At 38.9% G+C, this 21,274-nt stretch overlaps 1 protein-coding gene across 8 annotated transcripts in view; it reads left to right on the top strand.

Annotated features, from left to right (window-relative positions):
• ADAMTS20 (ADAM metallopeptidase with thrombospondin type 1 motif 20) overlaps window positions 1-21,274 on the top strand; it is a 95,158-nt gene that overhangs the window by 19,881 nt on the left and 54,003 nt on the right. For all 8 annotated transcript variants that reach the window (XM_064142204.1, XM_064142203.1, XM_064142210.1 and 5 more), the window contains exons 5-11: window positions 12,790-12,873; window positions 13,565-13,689; window positions 14,562-14,602; window positions 14,919-15,024; window positions 16,062-16,208; window positions 17,582-17,723; window positions 18,976-19,080. In XM_064142204.1, coding sequence (XP_063998274.1) covers window positions 12,790-12,873; window positions 13,565-13,689; window positions 14,562-14,602; window positions 14,919-15,024; window positions 16,062-16,208; window positions 17,582-17,723; window positions 18,976-19,080 — 750 coding nt within the window. The remainder of the gene's footprint in view (window positions 1-12,789; window positions 12,874-13,564; window positions 13,690-14,561; window positions 14,603-14,918; window positions 15,025-16,061; window positions 16,209-17,581; window positions 17,724-18,975; window positions 19,081-21,274) is intronic.

Genomic DNA, 21,274 nt, shown 5'->3' with positions numbered 1-21,274 from the left:
GCATATAGCTGCAGACACACTGTGACCTATTTCATGGATGCAAGCACTTAAATTTAGTAGATAGAATCATAGAATCATAGAATCAACCAAGTTGGAAGAGACCTCCAAGATCACCCAGTCCAACCTATCCCCCAGCCCTATCCAGTCAACTGGACCATGGCACTAAGTGCCTCATCCAGTCTTTTCCTGAAGACCTCCAGGGACGGTGCCTCCACCACCTCCCTGGGCAGCCCATTCCAATGCCAATCACTCTCTCTGGGAAGAACTTCCTCCTAACATCCAGCCTATACTTCCCCCGGTACAACTTGGTAGCACAGAGAAATATAAATTTAGTAGATGTTGCTGACTTTGAAGTAACAGCATACAATAAACTACTACATCTTTAATATGAATTTCTCAGAATGCCACAGTAGATAATAAAATGTCTATCTGCAGCTCTTCTGACAGCTCTTACTCCACACATACTACTTATGAAGATGTTTTGAACTTCTGTTTCAAGATTATTTCTAGAAAAGTTTAGATTTCACAGATGCAGATTTATTTGTTTTTAATATAAAAGCAGATTTTAGTCCTGAAAGATTTTCTACAGTCCAGTTAATTTTCCAACCCCTCCCCCTGCCAAGAGTACATATCTCGACTCATGTATTCTCCTTGGAGCATTTATGTCATAGAATACAGAATATAAAGTTGGGATGTGGTATTCTGGGGTGCATCAAGAAGAGTGTGTCCAGCAGGTTGAGGAAGGTTCTTCTGTCACTCTGCTCTGCCTTGATGAAGGCCCACCTGGAATATTGCATCCAGTTCTAGGCTCAAGATGGACAGGGATCTACTCAAGCGAATCCAATGGAGGGCTACAAGGATAATTAAGGGACTGGAGCACTGCCTTGTGAGGAAAGGCTGAGAGACTTGGGGATGTTTAGTCTGGAGAGGAGGAGACTGAGAGGGGATCTAATAAATGTATAGAGATAGGTGAGGGCTGGGTGTCAAGGAGGAAAGGACAGGCTCTGCTCATTTGTGCCCTGTGACAATGCCCCTGACAAGGGGCAATGGGTGTAAACTACAGCACAAGAAGTTCCACCTCAATGTGAGGAAGAACTTCTTCACTGTGAGATCGCAGAGCACTGGAACAGGCTTCCCAGAGAGATTGTGGAGTCTCCTTCTCTGGAGACTTTCAAGACCTGTCTGGACTCGTTTCTGTGCAACCTGTACTAGATCCTATGGTCCTGCTCTGACAGGGGGGTTTGACTTGAAGACCTCAAGATATCCCTTCCAACCCCTAACATCCTCTGATCCTTTGGAAGTCATCTGGTCCAACCTACTACTTGCATACATGTATTTACTTTGTCAAATCAAATAATGCATATGAAGGTACAGGCTTCAGTCTTTTCTCTTCCTTCTTCCTCACAATAGCTCTTTTTCTGTAATAAGTGTGAAGAATAGGAAAATAAATTACTATGGCTCTTTGATGTTTACTCTGTCTTAGAATTCATCAATGTGCAGGCAGGTAATTTCTTGAGTCACAGTGTGTGTTTGAAATAGAACCATTATTAGTCTTTTTCTATTACCCATAAAGGGAGGAAGTTAAACTATTACATTTTGTCTTTTCTGCCATTATACAGATAGCTTTTTTTAGTTGAATTTAACTGGTACTTGTGTCTGGTCAGGCAACTTCTCCTGTTAGGGGAAATTGTCAGGTTACTGACATTTTAAATGAATCAAGTATTATACTCTACTCTTATAATCAGTCTGAAACCTTCAGGGGTATTCAGTTTTGGCTTAGATTTTAAAGAAACCAAAAAAAGGGTAAGCATATAAATCCCATTAAATTTTAATGAAACTTAGACATCTAGCTCCTCAAAGAACCTTTGAAATCCTGGCCCATTTTTCTTTTTTCTTTTTGTTCTCTCTCTCCTTTTTTTTTTTTTTTTTACATCAACGAAGCCACCAAAGCAAACTTGCTGCTATAGGGTACTGTTTTATGAGTGGAAAATAAGAACTGAAATATACTGCGAAGTACTGTTAGGATTTTAAGTGTCTTGTCATTCATCCAATTCATCCTGAAAAGGCTTAACTCCCAGCATGCAAGTAATCCCATTGAACTAGAACTGGAATGCATTTTCTCATCTCTTCAAAACTACATAAATCTTGGCAAGATGAGTATTCACAGTGTTTACTCATTGCCTTGGAAATCCTTAACTGGTTCTGGTTGAAATATGTATTTAAATGTACCAGGAATATCTTTGCTATAGAACTTTATCGAAACTTCTGTATTGAAATACAACAGAAAGTGATGTTATTTAATGTTAAATGGTAAATAAAATAATGTAGATTGCTTAATGGTTTTTATTGTTTCTCCAAACAGGCAGTAGGCACTGCCTTGATAGGTTTAATATCTGGAGGACTCCATCTTAAGCGCATTATATTGTGACAGTTCAAAGTTCCTAACACAAAGGCTGGATCTTAGCAACTAGAATAATTCATTAAGACACTGGAGTTTACTGTAAATGCACCAAAACCTGATCAAATCTGGTTCCATGATACATTTTTGGGCACTCTCCTCATTTTCTCAATCAGATACCTGATTACTGCCATATTTTTAAGAAGTGGAATATAGTTTGGCAGTAAACTCCTTGGTCTGTTCTTAGTCTGCTTACAGGAACTGTACAGTCTTGCCTTTCTGAACATCACAGAAACATTCAGGTTGGAAAAAATCCTCAGGATCACTAAGTCCAACCAGTATCCCCACTCTACAAGGTTCATCCTTAAACCACATACAAAGCACCGCATATAAATGACTTTTAAACACATCCAGGGTTGGTGACTCAACCACCTCCCTGGGCAGCCCATTCCAACGCCTCACCGCTCTTGCTGTGAATTTTGTTTTTCCTGATATCCAGTCTAAATCTACCCAGTCGCAACTTCAAGCCATTCTCTTTTGTTGTATCACCAATTACCTCTGAGAAGAGAACATCAGCAGCCTCTCCACAATATTCTTTCAGGTAGTTGTAGACAGTAATGAGTTGTCCCCTCAGCCTCCTCTTTTTCAGTCTAACTAATCCCAGCTCCCTCAGTTGCTCTTCTTAAAATTTATTCTCCACATATGACAAGTAAACCTACCTGTGATAGGGCTCTCTTGGCCAGCTTGGATCATGAACTTGGCTGACTGCCTTGTGTGAGTGCTAGATCATAGAATCTTAGAATCATAGAATCAACCAGGTTGGAAGAGACCTCCAAGATCATCCAGTCCAATCTAGCACCCAGCCCTAGCCAGTCAACTAGACCATGGCACTAAATGCCTCATCCAGTCTTTTCTTGAACACCTCCAGGGACGGTGCCTCCACCACCTCCCTGGGCAGCCCATTCCAATGCCAATCACTCTCTCTGTGAAGAACTTCCTCCTAACATCTAGCCTATACTTTCCCCGGCACAACTTGAAGCTGTGTCCTCTTGTTCTGTTGCTGGTTGCCTGGGAGAAGAGACCAACCCCCACCTGGCTACAGCCTCCCTTCAGGTAGTTGTAGAGAGCAATGAGGTCACCCCTGAGCCTCCTCTTCTCCAGGCTAAACAACCCCAGCTCCCTCAGCCTCTCCTCATAGGGTTTGTGTTCCAGGCCCCTCAACAGCTTTGTTGCCCTTCTCTGGACACGTTCCAGCACCTCATGGGTGGAGGGTAGCCTTGCATTCACAGGGAGGATTGAGACAGCACCAATTTATATCACTGAACATGTCTGTGAAACTGTGGAACCATAAACTTGCATTATATAATGGTAAAATGGTATAATTACAACATTATCATTAAAGGCTGCTATTTATTAAATTTTTATCAAGACATGTCCCTAACTTGGACTGCACATAAATGGCTTTGACTCGCCATTGTTTTGTTCTTTGTGTCATCTTTTCAGATCTGTGAAAATCATGCTGCCAACATAATACTTTGAAATAGTTACTGTTCCAGTAATGTTTTGTGGATACTGTAATTTGCCAAGATGTACAATATAAGGCTGTGAGTAAAAGATCTTAACAGCCTAACAGATTTCTAGTTCCAATCTTGTTTATACCTTTTTTTTCCGCTATTCTGACAGCTAATCATCATCACTGACTGTGAAATATTTTCAATGTCGAAAGATCAAATGGAATGAGATTTAACAAGGCCAAGTGCAGGGTTCTGCACAACAACCCCAAGCAGTGCTACAGGCTGGGGACAGAGTGGCTGGAGAGCAGCCAGGAAGAAAGGGACCTGGGGGTATTGGTAGATAGTAGCTGAAGATGAGCTAGCAGTGTGCCCAGGTGGCCAAGAGAGCCAATGACATCCTGGTCTGGATCAGGAGCAGTGTGGCCAGTAGGATGAGCGAGGTTCTTCTTCCCTGTACTCAACACTGGTCAGGCCACACCTTGAGTACTGTGTCCAGTTCTGGGCTCCTCAATTCAAGAGAGATGTTGAGGTGCTGGAATGTGCACCAAAGCTGGTGAAAGGCCTGGAACACAAACCCTATGAGGAGAGGCTGAGGGAGCTGGGGTTGTTTAGCCTGGAGAAGAGGAGTCTCAGGGGTGACCTCATTGCTGTCTACAACTACTTGAAGGGAGGTTGTAGCCAGGTGGGGGTTGGTCTCTTCTCCCAGGCAACCAGCAACAGAACAAGGGGACACAGCCTCAAGTTGTGCCAGGAGAAGTATAGGCTGGATGTTAGGAGGAAGTTCTTCCCAGAGAGAGTGATGGGCATTGGAATGGGCTCCCCAGGGAGGTGGTGGAGTTACTGTCCCTGGAGGTGTTCAAGAAAAGCCTGGATGAGGCACTTAGTGCCATGGTCTAGTTGACTGGCTAGGGCTGGGTGCTAGGTTGGACTGGATGATCTTGGAGGTCTCTTCCAACCTGGTTGATTCTATGATTCTGTGGTCCCGTGCACCAGTGTGCTGTCCCATCATTTGAAAAACAGCCAAATGATTTTGTCCTAATACATATGGAATGAATTTAAAGAATGTTGTTACCCTTTCTTTGCAGTTAGTACCATACAGATGTTAACATTTCCTCTTTTCATAATGCAGTATTTGACATACATATTCTGCCACACACAGTCATTTTTGGAATAGGTGGTAGGCTTGTGAGTTTGTGCATTAATCATTTCATTTGTATGACTAGCATCTGAAAAACAATGTGTTTTCAATGTCAAAGCAATGCTGTTTATATTGCTCCTTGCAGCTACCACTTAGACTACTGAGCTTGTATTTTACCCTTTTTTTCACACCCAGTAGTCTGTTACTGCTAATGCTACAGGAATATTCAGTGCTTTTTATCTCTCATTCAGTGGAAGCTGGAGAGCTAGCACAGACATTTATTTCTTGCTTAAGCTCTTTACCTTACCAAATTTGTTCCTCTGTATATATAAAACCACACAATTATGTGCACTTGGTTAAAATGAAAGTGCACATGGGTGGAAGTGAGTTTTAAAGTGGCATTCCTGCAAAATGCTCTGAAATAAACTTGTTGCTTATCTTGACACCTGGAGACATATAAATATATGGGTACAATTGTTTTGGGTTTTTTTAATTGACTGTCCTTGTATTCCAACTCCACAATACCTTATATTTAATGTCATAATACCTCATATCTCACATATCATCCTGTCAGCTCATGCAGAGGTATTAGAGCCAACAGAATGCACAGCTGATGAGTGCCAATGGCTTGTATTAGAAACAGTGTGACCAGGAGGACTAGGGAAGTGATCATCACCTTGTACTTGACAATGGTGATGCCACAGCTCAAATACTGTGTCTGGTACAGATGCTACTGTAAAGAAGGTAATAAGGTGCTGGAGTGTGTCCACAGATGGGCAACAAAGCTGGCAAAGGGTCTAGAGAAAAAGTCCTTTGAGGAGTGGCTGAGGGGATCTGGGGATTTTTAGGTTGGAGAAAAGGCTGAAAGGAGACCTTACTCCTCCGTAATCCCTGAAAAGAGGTTGTAGTGAGGTGAGTGTTGGTCTTGTCTTCAAATAACAAGTTATAGGTTGCACCAGGAGAGATTTAGATTGTCTACTGGGAAAAACTTCTTCACCAGAAGTTGTTGTCAAGCATGCCTAGGGAAGTGGCAGAAGCACCATCTCTATGTTATTTAAAAGATGTATACACATGGTGTTTAGTGGCATGGCTTAGTAGTGCACTTGGCAGTGCCAGGGTGGTGGTTTGACTTGATGATCTTAGAGATCTTTTCCAGCCTTAATTCTATGAAATTTTGCAGTATGCAGACAGGCATAGACTCATAGAATAGAACCATAGAATGGTTTCAGTTGGAAGGAACCTCAAAGATATCTAGTTCCAACCCCATGCCATAGGCAGGGACACCTCTTACTAGAGCAGGTCACTCAAGGCCTCATCTACCCTAGCCTTGAACAACTCCAGGGAGAGAGCATCCACAATCTCCCTGGGTAACATGTTCCAGTGTTTCACCATCCTCACTGTAGAGAACTTCTTCCTAACATCCAGTCTAAATCTCCCAATTTAAACCCGTTGCTTCTCATCCTGTCATTACAAGACCTTGTAAATAGTTCCTCCCCAGCCCTCCTGTAGGCCCCTTTCAGATACTGGAAGGCTTTATTTACCCATCTTTACATCTCACTGCTCTTACTTTTATTTACTATTGTGTAAGTGATGGTGGTTGATAATTAGGTATTTAATGATTAGACTAGTACTTATCTGTATGACTTTTTCCTTACTAGTACATGTTCAAGGTCTGTTCCTACTGTATGGTCTCTCCACTGTTTAATTACAACAAAGGCCTTTCTTTAAGCTACTTGTGGCTCATGTATAATAAGTTGGAGATGCTTTGCCAAGCTACACTTGTATCTCTTTAAGTAGATTCTGATGGTTAGAGAAGCCTGGGTATAGTTGTGCCTTGTGAAATGATCTTCTCAAGTAATCTCTTTCAGATATTGAGAGGAGGGGTGCTTTGACATCTGATGCATACATGGTGGCATCTGATTATAGATTTCGTGTCTTTGTTATCAAAAGACTGTAAAGATGGCGACTAAGTCACAATTTACTGAGTTATTGCAATATTAAAGGCATCTTTTTACAACCATTTCAAGGTAGAGATAAAACAGAGCCTAGGCATTCTTGGCAGGGTGGCTTAGCCTGTAAAAGAGATGTATTGTTTTATTTCCCCCCCGCCCTCCACTAGAGGAGTCATCTGGAGCCTCTATTTGGTAACCTTAGGGGATGGTGGATTGAAGAGGATTTGAATGAGGGGATAGGAGATGACTTAAAATTCATAGGAGAAAACCCTAAATGGTTCCTTTGACTTGTGTAGGTACACTTGTGCAAGTTTGCGTGAGAACTCTCTGCTGGCATTTACCACTTTCCACTGGTGAAGTACAGGTTTGTACAGAAATATGGATGGTAAATAAGGAATAGGAGTAACAGCAGCAGAAATCGCACAGCTCTTTCTCATTCTCTCATGGAAGCAATACAGGCTGTGATGACTTCTTTATCTCATGACTTCAAACAATCCTGGGGCCCTACAAAGTACTTGACAGAATTGGGATGACAGTGTAAGAGGTGAAGGAGAAATCTCTCAGATCCTGGGTGTCTTACATACTTTCATCTCTACAGTGATAAATAAGAGATTGTTAGAACCTGCAAAAGACATGTGAGCTAAGAAGTGATACAGTTAATCTATTTCAAGATAACATGAATGTTTATATTTTCCTGATACCATAGGTATGTGTCACAAACAAAAGGAAGGAAAGAAGAGATCTTAGGAGATAACATTTAGGGAAAAAAGCTCTGAGAATGTCCAATTCAATTTGGATATCATTTACTTATGTTTCAGCCTCTAGATACACTTGCATGTTTACTAACCCCTTTTCTAAGTAGGCCCTTTTGCCACAATCCATAGCCTCAGTTTAATGGACAGTTACAACAGAGATGTCAAGGGAATCTGAGCTTTGTTGTGACCAAGTTGCTTCCAGTCACCTGGCAGTCACCACTTTGGTGATGACAAGATCTGGCTTGATCTTTGAGAATGCCATAAAAATGAAAGCTCTGATCCTTCCACTGAAGTGTAACTCACTCCACTTGTGTGTGTGTCTATATGTACATTTTTCCTTTCTTTGTGGCTGCGCAGTCTGTTATGTGGTGTGGATGCTGGCTTTAAGAGTCTGAAAAGTCTCCTGAAACTGATTTCCCTTTGTCTTGGCTGTTAACTCTTACATCTGCGAAGCCTGGATTTTCGATTGCTGTAAAGCAAGTATATCTGGAAATTGTAAAGAAATGGTGTGTTCTGTGAAATTCCTGTGCCATTTCATCATCCCTTTTCACGAGTGCTTTCCATAAGAGCACTGAAAGAGATATGCTTTGAACACTGGAGCAGGGAGTACTTACTTCTTTGGGATTTTTGCTAAAAATAAGAATGTCATATTCCAGATCTTTGATACTTCCCTGCACTGATCTATCATTTCAGGTCTCTGTTGATGATTTTAGTCTGTGTGATTACCTAAGTAAACCTTCAAGTTTGGTTTATGGTTTTCAGCTCTCGGGATTTTTCTCTCCACATGTGTTCAGGCAGCATGCAGAATATACCTTCCTCTCTGGTAAGGGCTCTTGTTATTAGCACCAAGTTTTGCTCTTTGATCTTTCTAAAGCAGTGGTAATAACTAAGTGTTCAGATGTGATGAAAGTGCCCATGAGACAAAGGATCCATACTTAACTCAAGTGCAGGATTACTGAGAGCAGTGTTAATTTTCCTTTTAGCAGTATGAGAGGAAGAATGCTTCAGGTTCTGGCAAGAGCTGCTGGCCTGTGCACTGAAGTGATATTATTTCAGGCCTCAGCTGTTCTCCACACATAAGTAGGTTGGACACCTTGACTAGATCATACTAATTGCCCAGGATGAGAAATGAGTCTTTCTCTCACTTACTACAGTACAGGAGGTCTTTTAAGAATGAGGGGTAGTGCTGCATTGAAGGTTGATAGTCACATTTTAGCCATTTGTGGTGGTGGTTGGTATTAACTGAGCCTACTTGAACCTCCTCATTCAGTTCTCAGTCTCTTTAGTTATTCTGGCTGATACATACCTTTGTAGAACTGGACACATTCTATAATGACTTCTGTCCATGATGTCAAGTGTCACTACCTCAGATGACCTGCAGGCTCTACTTGACAGCCAGTGAAGTGCAGCTGTTTGAATTTCAGAGCTTTCTGTTCCAAAGCAAGACATTGACTAGGCTGATTTACATATTAGTAGAAAGATGTTTCTGACCTAGTAGCCCTCTATGATGGAGTGATTGCATCAGTGGACAAGAGCTATGGATGCCATCTACCTGGATTTCTGTAAGGCCTTTTATGTGGTTGCCCACAGCATTCTGGATTCTAGATTGGAAAGATAAAGCTGTATAGATTTGATGGGTAGACTGTAAAATGGTTAAGGAATTGGCTGGATGGCAGTACCCAAAATGTTACAGTCAATGACTCAATGCCCAAGTGGAAATGAGTAACAAGTGGTTTTTGTTGAGGATCTGTACCGGGACCAATGCTATTTAACATCTTAATCAGTGACACAGGCAATGGGATTGAATGCACCCTCTGCAAGTTTGCAGATGACACCAAGCTGGGTGATTCAGTTGATACACTTGAAGGAAAGAATGCTGCTCAGAGCAATCTTGACATACTTGAAGCAGGTCTGGGTGAACCTCAAAAAGTTCAAGAGAGCCAAGTGAAAGGCCTTGCTGCTAGGCCATGACAGTTCCCGGTATTGATAGAGACTGGGAGATAGATAGAGAGCAGCCCTGCAGAGAAGGTTTTGGAGCTACTGTGCAAAGCTGGATGTGAACTGACAATGTGTGCTTGCATCCCAGACCAGTTTTATACCGGAAGTAGATTTAGGTAGGATATAAGGAAAATAACAAGGTTATGAGGGTGTTGGTACACCAGAACAAGTTGTCCAGAGAAGCTGTAGATGTGCTTCATCTGTTCAAGAGTTGAATCATAGAATCATAGAATCAACCAGATTGGAAGATCAGGTTGACTGAGGCTTTGAGCAACCTGATTTAGTTCCTGTGTCTGGAGGGAGGGGGATGTGTGGACTAGATGATTTTTAAGGCACCCTTGAAACCCAGCTCATCCTAGGATTCTGTTTACTGTATTTCTATAGCAGTACTTGTTTCAGCATTATCACTTATATGTGAAACAGTCTAGCTTTGTCACCTGTTCCATAAAAGTTCTTTCTGTTAATGCTACATGTGTGTAATCGTCTTGTATAGCTTTAGGCTCTAAGAAATTCTGTTTTAAGTGGCTCTTCTATCAGCTGAAGTGATAGAGAGTCAATATTTGAGATAAATATCTCACATTATGAGCCAAAGATAATTGCAGAGCTAATTTCCAATTGCTCTCTGAAATTACTTTGGAATGCCATACAAACCATCTTCTGTCTCTTGTTCACCAAAAAGAAATAGAACTTTAAGTAGTTGAGTTGGAATTAATCTCCTTTAGCCTCATGCATTTGAGAATTAGACATCTTGTCTCCCTCCATAGTAAAGGGATGAAGAAATGAAATAACATATCTTACTGTCTTGTATAAAAATGCTTATACCTGCATATATCTTCATATTGACTCCATGGTCTATCCTGTCTGCTTCTCCATTGACTGTTGAAAAAATTTAGATGGCCTGCTTACTGTTAGTTATAATAGTGTTCTAAGACAACAATCCATTCAGGAACATATATTTCATGGGGAGGGTATGTATTCAGAAATATCCTTTCTAGGTTTATCAACATGGATCTCAAGCTATAAGAACATATTATGAGCTTTATAGCTTGTGTTACTAGTTCGGATAGTAGCAAAATGGCAGCTTAATCCATTCAAATTCAGATAACCTCTTCTGCCTAAATACTGCTTGAACCTTTACAAGTACCTTCACTTTGACAAAGGTTTTCAGAATCCATCTATGCCTAGTTAAACTCTTCAGTGAGTGCTCTAGAGATGCTCCTTATTCTCACCTCAGAATGACTGACACTTGCTGGTTAGTAACCAAGAATGGATGCCACATGGAAGGAAGCAGAAGATAGCTGTGCTGCTCTGAAATGTGTTCTCCACATGGACTGCAAAACTCAGGCTCCAGCCCTGCCTTTATCGAATCCTGTTTTCTGGCTTGTATACCACAGAATGCAGAAACATTCCAATTGGAAAAGACCCTCAGAATCACCAAGTTCAACCACTAACCCTACTCTACAAGGTTCACCCTAAACTGTATCCCCAAGCACCACATCCAAATGATTTTTGAACACATCCAGATTGGTGACTGTACCACCTCCCTGGGCAGCCCATTCCAATGCCTGATCACTCTTGCTGTGAATGTTGTTTTCCTAATATCCAGTCTAAACCTACCCAGTCGCAACTTGAGGCCATCCCCTCTTGTTCTATCACTAATTACCTGTGAGAAGAGGCCAGCACCAGCCTCTCCATAATGTCCTTTCAGGTAGTTGTAGACAGCAATGAGATGTCCTCTCAGCCTTCTCTTTTTCAAACTAAACAGCCCCAGCTCCTTCAGTCACTCTTCATCAGATATATTTTCCAGGCCCTTAAACAGCTTCTTTACTTTCTTTTGCACTTACTCTAGCACCTCCACATCTCTCTTGTATTGAGGTGCCCAAAACTGAACCAAATACTCAAGGTGGAATGAAGAACAGTGCAGCACATTGGGCTTTCCCTAGTGGAGTGAAAGGGGTCCAGGATCTAGTGCTCTGTCAGCTCTAATTTTTAGCAGAATTACTTAAGCTCAGCTACATAGGATTCCTAATGCAGGAAGGCTGTGGGTTCACAAGCAACATGAGCAAGTTCAAGTGTAGATTACTTTTGAAAGAAGTCTGTTCTTCTACATCGTTCTCTCTGTCAGCACCTGTGTCAAAAGGGCTGCACCAGGAATGAGACTGTGTCAGTCAATATAACATGATGGGAAAAAAAACTTAAGAAAGAATAAATTGTTTTACAGCTAGGCCAGTTCCTTGATCCTGTCACTTACATAGTCTTGCTGTCTTAGCATAAGCCTTAAGGGCAGAAAGACAGTGCTCCTGTGTTTGGTGGCAGCTCTTGATTAGGTAAGACTGTCACTCAACAACTGCTTCAAGCAAAATTGTAGAATCCATATGGATGGGATGTCTGAAGCTGTTACTGAGAATAAATAAACTTTTCTATTAGGAATAACTTTCAGGGTGGCTTACTTTATGTAATTGACTCATGTTTTTTATTGTCTGGCTGCAAGATTATATAGTCTTATAAAAATGCCTGCTGGGTATGTAAATAAGAGTTTTATGAATGAGGAAAGAAATGTTTGTATGTGTTGTGTATATGCACCTTTCAGTGCAGGTTTACAACTCAGTCCAGCTTCTATTAGAAGTGAGGGCAAAATTTTGCTTTCTAAAACTATTTTAATACTTTAAATAATGATTCTACATATCATCTGCATAACCCAGACACAGTAACACTGCTTTTGTTCTTGCTTTGATATTTTATCAATAGGCTACAGCTTTTACAGTGCATAATATGTATACTTTTTTACTTGATGGCTTTTCAATATGGTGTCTAAGTATTTGAAAAGTAATATAAAATTATAGCTAAAAAATGGATACTAAAAAATGGACAACTCTGTTGGGTTTGTCACCTTGTGCTTGGAGAGAGAGATACAGGTGGATGTGTGACATGTCTTTTGCATATCAACTCAGCTTTCACTTCTGTTTGCAAGCCAAAAAGATGCAGCTTATTAGGTGAGTTGATGTTCTAATCGTCTGATTTTTTTTCTCTTTAGGTTGCAGCAATCTATAAAGATTCAAGTATTGGAAATCTTATAAATATAGTTATTGTAAAATTAATTATAATTCACAATGAACAGGTAGGAAAAAAAGTATTTAAAAGCTTTCCTTCTAGTAGAACAAACAAAACACACCAATTTGCATGGTAATTACAAAGTTTAATCTTTTTTAGTTTTAAATGCAAAGTATTTTAGACTATAAAGTTTTGTTTTAAAATAGCAGACTAAATATCAAATGGGAGGTTAATTGCAGAGCCTTGATTTATTATCTATATTACTCTATCTCTCTGCTGTCATCTCTCTTGACCTAAGTAGGCATATATCAGATACTATATGAAAGCTTGTGGCATAGCTGCTGAAAATGGGGTTATATGCATGGAAATCACAACAGAGAGGTAACAGTTTTTATAGAAGATTTTGATCCCTAACAGATCTAGTATTTTAAGATTGTTAGGAGTATATGCTTTCCAAAAGCATGGTTTTGTGTTTATTCATCATGTCTTGTCACCAATTTGTGTAGAAATATTTAAGACATGCTTATGTACATTGTTTAAAATAATGGGTTCTCATGACTTTTAGCTAAATTGAGACCTGATCCTACAAACACATATGTGTGTGTGAACACCAGTGTAGAGTCCTGATGAGTTTCTTTCCATGCACAGTCATCATTTTGTAGATTAATGGCACAAATGACAAAGTAATAAATGCATGTGCATGAATATTAAACCCCTTATTTATTCAGTATTTTTGGGTTTGGCCATTTCTTGCTTAGGAAGGACCAACTATCACGTTTAATGCAGCTACCACTCTTCGTAATTTTTGCTTATGGCAGCAAACGCAAAACACTTTGGATGATGCTCACCCTTCTCATCATGATACTGCGGTTCTTATCACTAGGTACAGTATCTGAAATAGCTATAATTGCTCAGCTAGGTGAGACAATTGCTTCAGTTTCTTATATACAACATCAGTTTTCAGTCATTCCACTGATACTTCATCGACAACTGAAGTGAATAAAGTCTACCTTGCACTTAACCAGTCCCATCATGGGGAATGAGCAATTACTCTGATGGTGCTATGTTGTAGCTAACCATCTGATTAAACCTTTGTTATAGATGACAGAAATTGCTTAGACCTGAAATTGCTACAAGGAAATTAAATCCTTGGCTTTTGTACGTATATGTGATAGGGATGGAATGCTGTACATAATGGAATCACCTGAAGGATGCTGTGATGACACAGGCACAATTAGCACTACCAAAACCTTACAAATAGAAAACATTTAAATATTAGTATATATTCTTTCTGTGCACTGATAGCCTCAGTGAAGATTCTGATGTTCATTCACTCAAATATTTTCTCTCTTTTGCTGTTCTTTTTCATTACTGCCCCCTCCCCCCCATAGTGTTCCAACACTCAAACTGTTTGATATTTGCACTGAATTTTACATTGTTATTTTGTTCCACTACACACAAGGTAGTTTCAAGTACACTGCAATCTGCACATTTTACAGCATCATTTCATGCTTCATTTGCCTCTATATTGTGGAGAAATATCATAGTATTTGAATTTTTATCCTTTGAAATCTAGATAGAAAGCAATAATCTGGTAATTTAGAATACTTCTTTCACTTGAATGCAAAGTCTTTGAATGGACTAAAAAATGAGAGTTAAAATTGCAGTAGTTGTAATTAATATATCGACAGTGAAATTCTTAAAAAATACTATTTTATTTGCTGTAATAATTTTAAATAAATCTTTTCCTTCAAGGGAAGATATCTGCAGAGCTAGAGAGAAGTGTGATACTCTTGGTGAGTTATTCTTTTTTAGTCAGTATGATTTTATAATTGAAAATTCATGAGAATTTTGTGAAAGGGAGAAAAATCAAGTAGGAATAAAGCAGAAAACAGATTCAAAATTTAACTTACAGGCAAAAGAAGTCTACTTCTTAATGCTTTGCTGCCCTGGCACATACTTTGGTGTTAGGTAGTTTGTTCATTTTGTGTAAATTTGCTATGTAGTCGAGAAGTAATTTTCTACTTGAGTGCCATAACATTTATTCATATTGATTCCTTCTACATGAAAATTAATTCTGTTAAGCTCTTATATAAGGATTTCATTTTGCAGGTTTAGCAGAACTAGGTACAATGTGTGACCCTCTGCGCAGCTGTTCTATAAGTGAAGAAAATGGACTGAGTGCTGCTTTTACTATAGCACACGAGCTTGGACATGTGTAAGTACCAATTTCTCAGCAGGTTTATTTTCTTTTGAATATGACCAGTTTCCAGTGATGGGCTCTAGGGTTCTAAGAAGGCACATTCTGCTTTTTTACCCAGTGATTTTTTTTTTCATCCAGTGCAGAATGCACTTATCTAAGCTTTGTGCATTGAGTTTCTGAAGGAGAATGCTGCGGGAGACAGTGTCAAAGGCTTTACTAAAGTCCAGTTAGACAATGTCCATGACCCTTGCCTCATCCACTAACTCTCAAGTGTATTTTAGCCCTGATAGAAATTTACCTTTAAGAAAAGACAATTGTTACTGTAATGCAGAAATATAGTTTCTTGTGTTTGATCCTTTCAGCATACAGTAGAGTAACACAGAGAGAAATTCATTACCAAGAGAAGTATGCATTACAGCATTTTATTTTATGAAGCATACCTCATCAATGACGGCAGAAAGATGCTATACTTTAGCTCCATGAGGCATGCCACAGTGTAGGTAACAAAGTCAGTAGCTAGTTTGTTGATTTTCATGTGCCTGGGAGTTCACCTAAAACCTGCCTGGGAGTTCATCTAAAACATGCCATTTGAGACATGAAGTAAGGCGATGTGTTAGTTGCATAAATATGATATTGATGTGCTCTGTAGTCTATTTTTTGTTACTGAATAGTGAGAGTTACAATGTGAATATTGGAGTACAATGTTACAAACAGTGCAATGATGGCCTTTAAATTCAGTTGAGGAGATGGGTTCTTCATTTCAAGTGCCATACTCCCAAAACCCCCATTTTTTTTTCCTGATGAGCTAAAGAAATATGTGGTTGCAAAATGCTTCCTGTGCCCAGCATGATATAATTAGTAGTGTTGAATAGATGAGTGAATGTTGTGTTTTTAAGATCCCTACTGCCATAACATCAGCCCTATTAAGTGACCCACTTTAAACTTTAAGGCATTTTCAAATTCAAAACTCAAGCATTTGCTTCTACAACAACAACAAAAAATGCCAATTGATTACTGAATTTGTTTTGGAGTTTGTCTGTTTTGCTTTTTAGATTCAATGTGCCTCATGATGACAGCTTTAAATGTAAAGAATCTGGAATTAAGCATCAGTACCATGTGATGGCACCAACTTTAAATTACCATACAAGTCCGTGGACCTGGTCAAAATGCAGTCAGAAATACATCACTGAATTTCTTGAGTAAGTATTGATATAATGTTATTTGTTCCAAATTTCATGTCTTTCTGAGAATTATTTTAAAGGTTTCTTAAATACCATTTTTGTGTTGTTTTGGGGGTTTAACCTTGCTTCCAGGGCCTTATCCTCCAAAATAATACCATGTATTTAACTTCTTGGGATATTCATGACTCCTTTGAAGTTACACTCAATGTGTAAAGCTAAGAAGATCTGTTTGTTGTTGTTTTTTTTTAATATAGAATCACAGAATTGTTATGGTTGGAAAGACCCTTAAAGTAATTGAGTTCAGCTGTTAACTCCACCAAGTCTGATGTTAAACTGTGTCACTTAGCACCACATCTCTGCATCTTTTAAATATCTCCAGGGATAGGGTTTCAGTCACCTCTCTGGGCAGCCTATTCCAGTATTTGATAACCCTTTCATTGGAAAAGTTTCTTCTAATAGCCAAATTAAACCTCTCCTGGTGCATCTAGAGGCCGTTTCTTCTTGTCCTGTCACTTGCTGCTAGGGAGGAGAGACCAACACCCAAATCACTACAACCTCTATTCAGGTAGTTGCAGAGAGTGATAAGGTCTCCCTTCAGCCTTCTTTTCCCTAGACTTAAATAATCACAGTTCCCTCAGAGACTCCTCATTAATATCTGTTCTCCAGATTCTTCACCAGCTGTGTCCTTCTCTGGACCTACTTCACCACTTCAGTGTCTTCCTTTGAGTGAGGGGCCAAAAAACTGAACACAGGATTTGAGATGTGGCCTCAACAGTGCTAAGCACAGGGGGCAATCAGCTTCCTTGTTTCTGCTAGTCACGCTGTTCCTGATACAGACCCAGGATGTTGCTGACCTTCTTGACTGCCTTGGCACACTGCTAGATCATGTTCACCTGGCTGTTGATCAACACCCCCAGGTCTTTCTCTGCTGGACAGCTTTCAAGCAGCTCTTCCCCATACATGTAAAGTTGCACGGGGTTGTGATTCTGCCATATGTAATGGCATCGGCTGTTGAAAAATATCTTTAGTATGGTTTTAATACGTCCAAATAGACACATTCTATTTTTGAAAGTTTTTATTTAAAAGATAAGTGGTTGGCATCATTTAGCAATGCCATCTTTTTATCTTGTAAGAGTTTGAAAATGAGAAACGACAGCCAGAAACCAAAAATCTTAAGCTTTGTTTGGTGGATATAATTGAAAATACAATAAAGGCAAACCAAATGACCTGTGGTTGTTTGGGTTTTTTTGTATTTTAATTAAAGTCATTATATAGACAGCTAGGCAGGCAAACCCACAGTTACACTGAGATATGCATGTGTAAGGGTTGTGTGAGTAGGCTTCCAATGAGCTAAGAACAATGTGTTCATGTTTTTCCTGTTTTTTCAACAGTACTGGTTACGGTGAATGCCTCCTAGACAAACCTAATGGGAGAATATATGATCTCTCCTCTCAGCTGCCTGGGTCAATATATGATGTCAACAAACAGTGTGAACTTATGTTTGGTCTTGGGTCACAAGTATGTCCATATCTGGTGAGTGAACAACACACAAGTCATGCTCAATTTGCAGCAAAAACATACTAACCGATAAGTTTAGAAATGAAATCTCAAGACTTAATGATTTTGGAAGAATTTTATCCTGAAATACATCAAAGTTCAGGTTCTCAAAGTGAGAAAAGTTCAGTGGAGAGCACTGCTGTGATTTGGAAAGTAGGATGCATTCAGTTGATTTGCACATCTGTAAATGTGATTATAATTCCTTTAAAAGATCTGGAGCTGTATAAACTAAGGCTTTCTGCAGCTACTGAAAGGAAATTATTTCAACTACTTTCTATGAATAGTTTCATATTACAGCTCCTATCTTACCTTGGTGGGATTTTATCTGCTGCTTTTAGTGTTTTTTTTTAAATTATAATTAAATATATTAATTCAGATATTTATTTTAAACACTTAATCAAAAATATAGATTCTCTTTACATGGACAAAGAGTCAAAAAATGTTTTCATGCCTGTTAAGAGTGTGGATTTTGGATACTTAATGAAAATTATGTGGGATCTGCAAAGAAAACTTCAATTAATAGTGAAGCTTAAGTTGTATTTTGAAATTCATGGCCAGAACAATGTAAAATAAAGATACAATATACCTTAGTTTATTACTGTCAAGATATTATGTAGGGTTAGATTTTGGACCAAATCATCAACTACATCTACTAGTTATTTCATGGCTTAGTGGAGCTGTTTAAGATTGGGTTTGGACTGAAAGTGGAGTTTTTGGTAAGGTAAAATGTGGTTTAGGAGAAGTCAGGCTTTATGAGAATATTATAGAAAAGTAAAGGGAGATCACAGACTTGAGAATACTGCTTTGAAAATTTTGTGATCCCTAAAGGATATTTGTCCATTAAGAGACTTTTAACAATTTGAAAATGAGATTTTCTTCTTAATTTACTAGCCAGTGTATTTTTAAGACAAATTCCACTTAATGTCTTTTTTTTCCCCACAAGCTGCACAGGGCCAACTGCAATGTTCCAAACTGTTCTTAATTATATTTTCTTCTGATTTAGAAAATGAAGTTATCTATCACTTCTAATGAGATCAGTTTCAAATCCAGCACATTCCTGCCTGGTCTTAAGGAAAATTTAGTTTGGTTTTGTGGTGTTTTATCTGCAAAATGGCAGTACTAATAGCAAACACTAAGGCCACATAGTATGAGAAAACAATACAAGTGTCCCAACTACCATCTAAAATGATTCTACAGGTACAATAAAAGTTATCTGGTTTCTTTTCAGAAACAATGCAAACGCTTATGGTGCACAAGTACAGAGGGTGTTCACAAAGGTTGTCGTACTCAGCACATGCCTTTGGCTGATGGAACTGTTTGTGGTGTGGGAATGGTAAGCCTTCCTTTGTCTCTCAGTACTTAACATGTGGCAGAATTGTTGATGCAGATAAGAAAACTCAGTGCTCACTGTGCATGTAGCACACCGATTGTGTGAACAGTATCTACCTTGCATTACCTGCAGTTTCTCTTAGTCCTGTAATGTTGTGCCACAAATACTATAGGTTGTCTGTTCAGAGTAATTGTACAAATTTACAGATGCCAGTCAAAATTAGATGGAAGACCTCAGGGGAAAGTTTTGCATGTCTGTATAATTTATTGTAAGTTGGGATTTTTTTTTCCTCATCAATAGTACTCCAGAGCTGAAATTTCCTGGAAACAAAACAACCCAAAGGTGTTTCCTCCAGTTTTCATTAAGGCTGCCCCAGAACTGGTTAAGTATGAGTGACTTAGATATAAAAGTACACTTTTTTTTGGGAAGAAGGAGTTTTGGATTAGAATCTTGGTTTCAGCGGATAGTTGTGCATTGTTTCAGAGAAAACATGAAAGCTTTTTATCACTGCCTCTTCATGTACTCTAGTGAGTGCCTTGCCCACAAATACCCTGCATTCATACATTGTCTTGCCTATTGTAACGTCATTAATTTTCCTGATGAAATCCAGGAGCTCTCTCCTCGCTTATCCACTAACGTAAAAGATTGCCTACCTGTATGAGGGATGGATTGATGTGTAAAAGAAAACAACCTGGGAACTGGATTTTCTGTACCCTGCTCATTGGTTTATTTGCTGAAGAGTGTTGAAATGATGAGAATGATCTGGCAGGTTGCTTTTGAATACAGTTCTTCATCTGTATCCTCAAATAATATACAAAATTCCTTGGCTGTCCATAAGGGTCATGAATATCTAATTAGTAGATATAGTCAGGGCATTTGCAGAACTTTGACATAAACAGAAATAGTGGTGAAAGGTAATTTAATCCAGAGTTATCAACTTGAGGGGTTTAGTTTTGAGCTTGTATTTAATTGGGAAAGTGAATAGAAACTAGGTGCTTGGGTTCTTGGCTTTTCTGTGTTTTATTTCACCACCAGCAAACAAAAGTATTTTCTTACTGTAAGGAGATTGTGAGAGGATTTTTTTTCACATGCTCATACAACGACAATCTTAATTCTAACTCCTTTATTACGTTTATCTGATTTTCAACAGTACTGTGATTTGGCAGCTTCAAGAGCTGTAGAAGCAATGGTAACGTTTTTATGATAGTTCTATGCATTCAAAGATGAGTTCTATGTGTAGCAAGGTTGCTACACTTGACTCAATTATTACTAAATTTCTTCCAATAACTTCCAATCTTTACAGTTGTTTTTTTACTTCATGAGACAACAGTAGTGAGGAATTTGAAAATGCTATCTTAATGGATGACAGTTTAGGGAGTAAACTGTCTCAAAAGGTTTCCTTCTAGTTTACAAGATTAGGGAAAGTTAAATGAAGATTGTACTGAAGGCTTTGCCTGGTGAAATGCTGTGTGCAATTGATGTTGCAATGTTTAACCCATTTTTCAGTCATTGATCAGAGAGGAACTTCATCTTTTATGTGAACTTCAAGTGTAAACTTCAGTGCAGTAGACTTTAATTTGCCAACATTAGAGAACTTCTTTTATATAAGAGTACAAAAATCTATTTTATACAATTACTGCAGTGAAGCCAATTTTCTCTAGGAAGTGAAGAGCTAATTACAGTCATTACCTTTGAAAGATGTAAGAAAGAACAGCAATTAATCTGACAAATTGTCATCTGTTCTTGTCTAAAGGACAGCTCCTTTCAAGTTCAGTCAGCAAGTTTCTATTGATGTTAATGGGAATAAGACATGGCAACTTGTAACTGTAATTAATATTTGCTGGCAAGCAAATTAAATTTGCATTTGGCATTTGCAGCATTATTGCTGTAATGGATACATAAAGGAGGCATCGAAGGCATTTCTAATTTTAGTAACTTTTTTAAGCTCAGATTTAACACACTTAATATACATTTTTCTCATTAGTCTTTAGTTTTCCTTCAGGCCATGTGCCTAATTAGTGGATCTTGCTCTATGGACTGCTTAACAGTCCTTGTATCTTTCCTTCCCTCAAAATATAAGAAGATATAAATCTAATACCAGAGACTCTCAAGTGAATGAGCAGACAGCTTTCCCCAGGTGTCTACACTTCTTGATGGAATAGCCTCATATCATATGCAATCTATTAGCCTGCACATA

Source organism: Pogoniulus pusillus, chromosome 4 (genome assembly GCF_015220805.1).
Source record: "Pogoniulus pusillus isolate bPogPus1 chromosome 4, bPogPus1.pri, whole genome shotgun sequence".
In the NCBI taxonomy this organism is placed as follows: Eukaryota; Metazoa; Chordata; class Aves; order Piciformes; family Lybiidae; genus Pogoniulus; species Pogoniulus pusillus.
The sequence above is the reverse complement of the archived record's forward strand: the minus strand, read 5'-3'. Positions and strand labels throughout refer to the sequence as shown.